Genomic DNA, 7,500 nt, shown 5'->3' with positions numbered 1-7,500 from the left:
AAATTAATTGAGGTTAGTGTGTGTGGAAAGAAAGGCCTGGAGATCTGGTGTGTGTTGCAAACACTCTTTCAAGTTGCTTTACATTTAACACACACACACACACACACACACACACACACACACACACACACACACACACACACACACACACCCTAATCTGTTTCAGAGGTCTGAGTGAAAGAGAACAGACAACTTACCTCATTTCTTGGCATGCACACACACACACACACACACACACACACACACACACACACAGTCTCCTGTGTATTAGAAACCCGTCGCTAATTTAAATATGTAAATCACTGAGATGAAAATATAGTATATTATTAAAATGAAGTGTTATGCTGGAATTTCTGTAAAATCTGCAGAAAGGACGGAAACGAGGCGAGGAGACGGTGTGTCACCACTATAAATCTTTATGGCGTGTTTTATTGAGCAGAAATAATAACAAACACACACCTCTGGACGAGCGGAAGTGTTTGCTTGGCGCCGTGAATCCGCGAGTGCCGTGTATGTTCACGGCCGCTACACGAAATTGGTACCACCGAGTGGCTCTGATCTCCGCCAACTCGACACGCTCTTCTGTGACCTGAACAAAAACAAACACAAAAACAATAAGACAGGTCAACAGGTCTGTATACTACACACTGTGCACTTGTGTATGTAGCTGACGTTGGTAGGTCGGTGACGTTTTTAACGGCTTGGAAACGTGCAAAACACTCGACAAGACTTCACAACAAACACACGGGTCTAAACAGACAAACTAATCAAGAACTAACACGAAACAGGTGAACACAATAGAGGGAAGCTGGCTGCCATGGAAACCATGTGACAAAAATGAAAGTTTAGTTGCGTGATATGTCATCTCAAACCCCAAACATATTCGGTTTAAACTTTTAGCTTTTAATCTACATCCACAATGTAGAGGCATTGTCACTGGGTGTGTCAGCTTTTTAATAAAATATCAATCGCATCACACTCTGGAGGCTCCGCCCCTTTTTCTATGTAAATCAGGCTGTGACCCAGTGCGAAAAAGCATCCAGTGCCCGATCTAGTGCATCATTTGTGTATTTGTAGATTCATCATTTGCATATTTATATACAAATATGCAAATTATTCAACTACACATAAGCAAAGGATGTAGTTTGCAATAAATATGCAAATGATGTGACGTGCTATAAACATGCACATGAAGGAACTATAATTATGCAAATGATGTAGTGTGCAATAAATATGTAAATGATGTAAGTACAAATATGCAAATGATGTAGTGCGCTATAAATATGCAAATTAGGTAACTACAAATATGCAAATGTGCAGTGCTATAAGTATGCAAACGATGAAACTACGAATATGCAAATGATGTAGTTCGCTATAAATATGCAAATTATGTGGTAAGCTATAAATACACACATGAAGTCAGTACAAATATGCAAATGAGGTGGCGCATTATAGTGCAGTAATATTTTTGCGCCTCTCTAATCTGGTATATCTTTAAACAAAAGTTGAAACCGAAGCAGTGTGTGAACCTGTGCCACGTCCTGCCACGGCGTTGCGTCGTCCTCACTCGGGTGGATGCCGTAATTCCAGCGCTGCTGTACAACGTAAACCACCGGCTCTACTGAAACGTTAAACTTTGAAGACCAGCGGACCTCCAGCTGTCCTGACGGCAACTCCAGGAATGTCAGTTCGTTCCTGGGCTTCAGAGGAACACCTGAAACACAGTTATTTTATCTGTTTACACAAACACACTGTCTAGTTTTCGCCATTAAGTTTCTACTTTCCATTGCAGAACCTTAAGCAGGTCTCTCTCAGCCCTCACACAGCTCTCTCTCATCACCTCTTCAAAGGGCTTTAATAATCACACAGAGTTTTGGTGCAGGACTCAAAGACCAGAAATATTCCGCTAGAGCATAACGTTAACGTTAATGTTAGCCTCATGTATGTCTCTCGGAGTTTTTCCAGGATCGAAGAGATTCACTCGCATGAAGACACACACAGACTTTATAGCTTTTAGTTCAGTGTTCATAAAAAGCTACGTGTGTGCACACAAACCTCATTTCCCCCACGACATTTCACCCTTAAAGCTGCAATAAACGCCTCCACGTGCAATAAATTAAACATCCTTACATATTTACATACGGAGCTTTGAGAGGAAATGTGTAATGTTTAATAAAATGTAAAAGTGTGAAGACAAGGGGAACGCCGGCTCACAGCAATGCCCTCGCTGTCTGTCCATCACAGTTTAGAAATCCTTTTCAGAGCCGCTAATGAAACGCAGCTGTAGCTCGTTAGCTAAACCACCATAAACACGCCACTCCGTCAGTCACATCGCCGAGCCTTAAGCTTTGCCAGTCTATTTGTTTAAGTGCTGCACTCGTGCTTCATCTTGAAAGTTTGTAATCGTCTGTCGTCTCTGTGCACGGGAAACTCCTCGGGCCTTAACGCCACTCAGGAGTCCACCGAGGCACGCAGCCCAATTCCAGTCACTAACAAGCTGTATGGCAGTAATGGCAGCCACGTCCTGCGTACCTCTTCCTCTGTTTCCTCACTGCAGGAGACAAAGTCTTCCTAACACACTCATTCTTAATGAAATAAACACACATTTGATCATCAAGGTTGCTACAAATGGATAACAGGATGGGTATAGTGGCCAGACAGAAGTCTGCGTGAACATCATGGACTCAAGGTCTCTTAGCAAGAGCTCGAAAATAACAGCAAGGCAGACAAAAATATATATGTGTATGGAAATGCTTTGAGACGACACAACAGTGTGATCACCTGCTGTGAATAAAAGCACAAAAACCCTTCACGTCCGCGGTGGCAGGACACAGCCAGTCAGATTCCTGCATGCTCGAAATAGCCCCAGTTTATTTCCAGCTACCACAACCATGGCTTCAACTGCCCCTATTGTCTCTGAAACAGAGGAGGTGCCTGTCTGTGCATTATACTGAAGTTAGACACGCTAGACACAGAAGGTGGGTGCGATGAAGCGCCAGTTAAAAAAAAAAAAGTAGACTGCTCATCTGGACTTGCTTGCAGATATGAACAGCCATGTGTTTCCCGCTTTACCAGGTGTCCCCATCGCAAATTCATGCCCATTCCCCTGGAAGCTGATCAACAAGGTTATCATAACCGAGATCCGAGTATGGTATGCTACATATCAAGTCCATTTCGGTTTTAGTCACGTAACCTTCTGATCCCAGGTTCCGGCTCGTCGGCCAGCTGAGCCCCGCTCTTTCATGCGGCAATGAGGATGTTTAACAGCTCGAAACTTGGTGGCCTGCCACATGTGTCCCACATGTCTGGCTCTTCCACGTCATGACCTCATGCACTCAAGTTGAAAGCCCCGATGCTCAGAAAATGATCTTGAACCTAAATGAGAATTATTTAAAAGCTGCAGAATTACATCATCACCACGGGACTCTATGTTACCGCATCAGTGGCAGGGAGATAAACTCTGCCAGCAGAACCTTTAACAAGAATATGGGGCCAAAATCTTCGTCCACCTCGACCTTCACAGTGCATTTGTGAGGAAACTTCATCACTACTTCAGGGCACCGTGAGTCTGCTGTGATGCCATTCGGCCTGATTGACGCACCTGGAGCTTTCCGAGCTTCTTGTTAATTCTTTGAAGCATGATGAACAGAAACTAAAACAACCATATCTTTCCTCACCCAAAGCCATGAGCAACAAGAGAGCTGGAAATTCGTCCATGGCTGGAGCTCTGTGGCTGTCCTCCTCACTTACAGAAGACCACAGATTACTCAGAAAACCCAAAAACCATCTACAACACAATCTGAGCAAACAATTCTGCCAGCGTCGTGCAGTCACACTTTCTAATTTGGTCACATGGCCACACATGGACACACATCCTAGAGCACAAGTGACCAGAATGTCCGCCTGATTAAAATAGTTTCAAGTGTGGCCCAACTTCTGCTAACACAATCAGTGCACATCTACCTCAGCTCAGGGAATCCAGGGAATCTCTTTTACACCCGTGTGCAGTAATGATTTATAAACAGTAATGATTTATAAACAGTGATGATTTATAAACAGTAATGATTTATAAACTGTAATGATTTATAAACAGTGATGATTTAATTGGCCCTTGTCAATCGATAAAGCAGTAAACAGAGACTGAAACAGAACGGTATCAACAGAAGACAGAAACATGCTGCTTTTGAGACTCGAAGAGAAAGAGGCTCGTAATGACCTTTCCTCTGAGGGAAAAGGTCACGTTCCATTTCAAATCTCAGTGAAGGACACTCCAGAGCTAAAGGTCCTCCACCTGCAGGTTCCCACATCTGACAGCGATTTGGGTGCGATGCTCAATTTCAAGTCTAATGCTTCACAGCTTCACACAAATTACACCCCCTCCAGCCCCCCATCAAAATAAAAGGAGAGAAAAAAGAACCAATTACGCACTTCTTGCAGAGAGGTACATAAAGAGCGATCTGTAGATTTATAAGACTAGCGGTGAATGAGACCGGAAAGTTCTCCTTAACCAGTAGTCAACTAATACGTTTTCTATAGGGTACTGCTGTCTATTCCGTACTTTTTATCCCTTTATGTTTACGTTTAATGTTGTGGAATGTCCGTGAATGAAGTCCGTGCTAGGTAATCGTACCTTTATAAATGTTCCTGGGCGTTTGACAGGTCCGTCCGCAGCCGTTCGAGCAGCACTTCTTGTGAGAGGAGCAGTGGGCGTCGCTCTCACAACTCTCCACACATGCGGCAGCAAATCCGCTCGCTCGCTCCGGAGCTGGACACGCCCCCTGCTTCACTGTTTCCACCGAGAGGAAAAACTCACAGCTCACCACGCACTCGGACTGTTTATTCGGGAAGACAGTCTGGAAATGGGAAAGAGGGAGGATTGAGAGAATCGGAGCTCGGACAGTACGCATTAGCATAACGCATCACATATCCTCATTAGCATAACTTTATTACAAAAGCATAGCGATACCTCACACAAATCCTGACACTCGTTCTCTCTGAGGTCCCATGATGCTTTACAGGGCTCCAGACACTAAAGAAAATTAACAAAAAGCAAAAGCAATGGCATGTAAATAAAGATGACTTTCATAGCAGCACATTCCACAGAATATATCTACAATGGCATGCTCACATTGATAACGTGAACGTGAATAAGAGTAACACTCAGCTGGTGTAGCTGGTAGTTCAGCCCGTTTCGTTTTGGCTTGTTAAGATGAATGCTAATGCAACATGTCTGTGTGTTTAGAGAATGAAGAGATACTGAGAAAGAAAGGGAAGAAAGTGAAATGAAAGGGCTGAAAGAAAGAAGCTCATGGCTCTGCTCGTGCCCTGGTCCACAACCACAAACTAAACTAATAAGCTTTAGAGTGTTTCTGCACCCAGTCTGTGATTATTACGTACAGACTTAATACAGTAGTTTTGCTAAAACATGAACAAACAAATTAGCATATAAATTTACATTAAAAAACTGCTGGGATTTTTATTCACTGTTTAATAAATGAAATCCAATTTGCAAGCTACTTAGAGACGATATGTTCATGCTTACTGTACTGACTGATGTGTGCATACTGAATAAGGTACTGACTGTATAAGGTACTGACTGTATAAGGTACTGACTGATAAATGAACTGACTGTATAAGGTACTGACTGTAATATTTTCCAGAAAATTATCACAATAATTTCAACAAGCTAGCAGTTATTACCAGCATCACTTGTGAGATGAACATCATCCAATCAGAAAGGCTGAAAAAAACTAAGCAAATAGTTAAGTGGGTGTGGCTATCATATGTGGGCGGAGTTATATGTGTGAAATGAATGACTCATGAACAATGGACAAAATGGACAAAAAAAGTCCATTTTGTTCAATAATAGAGATTAGTTTGTAATTTTGTTCTATAGCATAGTATTTAAAATAGGAGTGCACTTTTCATACACTTCAGTATTATCTACACTTCAGTACTCTGTACACTTCAGTACTCTGTACACTTCAGTACTCTGTACACTTCAGTACTCTGTACAGTTCAGTATTATCTACACTTCAGTACTCTGTACACTTCAGTATTATCTACACTTCAGTACTCTGTACACTTCAGTATTATCTACACTTCAGTACTCTGTACACTTCAGTACTCTGTACACTTCAGTATTATCTACACTTCAGTACTCTGTACACTTCAGTATTATCTACACTTCAGTACTCTGTACACTTCAGTACTCTGTACACTTCAGTATTATCTACACTTCAGTACTCTGTACACTTCAGTATTATCTACACTTCAGTACTCTGTACACTTCAGTATTATCTACACTTCAGTACTCTGTACACTTCAGTACTCTGTACAGTTCAGTATTATCTACAGTTCAGTACTCTGTACAGTTCAGTACTCTGTACACTTCAGTATTATCTACACTTCAGTACTCTGTACACTTCAGTACTCTGTACACTTCAGTACTATCTACACTTCAGTATTATTCTCAGTCTCACAGTATTCATTACACTTCACTTTTCCATGACTGTGGGTATTCTGTAAGTCCCTCCAGGATTTTGTGTTCGCCGAAATTAACGCAAAATCAAACAAACTCCGCAATTTTCAAGGCAATTTTTCAAAATTACTGCAGATTTATTTGGGGCTGAGGCGCGTCATGTGACATCATCACAACGTGTATTCAGTCAAAGCGCACTTCCATTCACATGCATCGAACACGAGTACAGCTAAAAGCTCTCAATTACCAACAAACTTCACTGTAAAAGAGCGCAGGGCGATTTTGTGGAAGTGCGATTTCACCGATTCGAGTCGTTTTAACAAAAAAAATAAAAAATAAAAAAAACTCCACAAGCTGCATTGCATTTTTTAAAAAGCTGCAGCAAAATAAAGCAATTTTGGCCTCAAGAACTACAAAAAGCTCCATGAACTCCACTATGGAGTGATCAACTTTTCTTCAACAAAGATGAACAGTTTCAAACATCCATTTGCGCGGACAAATTTAATTATTGTATGTAACGCGTTATTTACAGAATTTTTTCCTAATTTTTTATGGGGGAAAAAAAATTAATTCCGAGAGAGTTCTGTGTACATGCACAACAAGTGAAGAAAATAATGCCAGTCCTGCGCTCTCGCTCTCTCTCTCTCTCTCTCACACACACACACACACACACACACACACACACACACACACACACACACACACACACACACACACACACACACAGAAAGATTTCAGAAGTTGAACTGCAACAACACTTCTCTATAAAGCATTACAGCAGTAATTTTGAGAAACAGCGGACGTTAGCAGGTGACATCAAACGGAAATTCTTCTCTTTAATTATTGATTTAAATGCAGCCGGAAGACACTGAGAACAAAGAGGCCTCTCTGAGAGAGAAAAAAGAAAGAGGACGAGTGAGAAAGAATAGAAAGAATGAATTATTCATGCGATCCACAATCGGAGGATCGTGGGTAATTTATGAGCCGAGTAAACAAGCTGGAGAAGATTAACGCTTCGC

At 41.7% G+C, this 7,500-nt stretch overlaps 1 protein-coding gene across 2 annotated transcripts in view; it reads right to left on the bottom strand.

Annotated features, from left to right (window-relative positions):
* Positions 1 to 7,500, bottom strand: part of LOC108266877 (anosmin-1) — a 24,235-nt gene that overhangs the window by 8,460 nt on the left and 8,275 nt on the right. For both annotated transcript variants that reach the window (XM_017470696.3, XM_017470695.3), the window contains exons 3-6: positions 4,967 to 5,029; positions 4,631 to 4,853; positions 1,530 to 1,714; positions 460 to 589 (exon numbers count right to left, since the gene is read on the bottom strand). In XM_017470696.3, the coding sequence (XP_017326185.1) occupies positions 460 to 589; positions 1,530 to 1,714; positions 4,631 to 4,853; positions 4,967 to 5,029 (601 nt within the window). The remainder of the gene's footprint in view (positions 1 to 459; positions 590 to 1,529; positions 1,715 to 4,630; positions 4,854 to 4,966; positions 5,030 to 7,500) is intronic.

Source organism: Ictalurus punctatus, chromosome 6 (assembly GCF_001660625.3).
Source record: "Ictalurus punctatus breed USDA103 chromosome 6, Coco_2.0, whole genome shotgun sequence".
NCBI lineage: Eukaryota > Metazoa > Chordata > Actinopteri > Siluriformes > Ictaluridae > Ictalurus > Ictalurus punctatus.
Note: the sequence above shows the minus strand (reverse complement) of the source record. Positions and strands in the feature narration are given on the sequence as shown.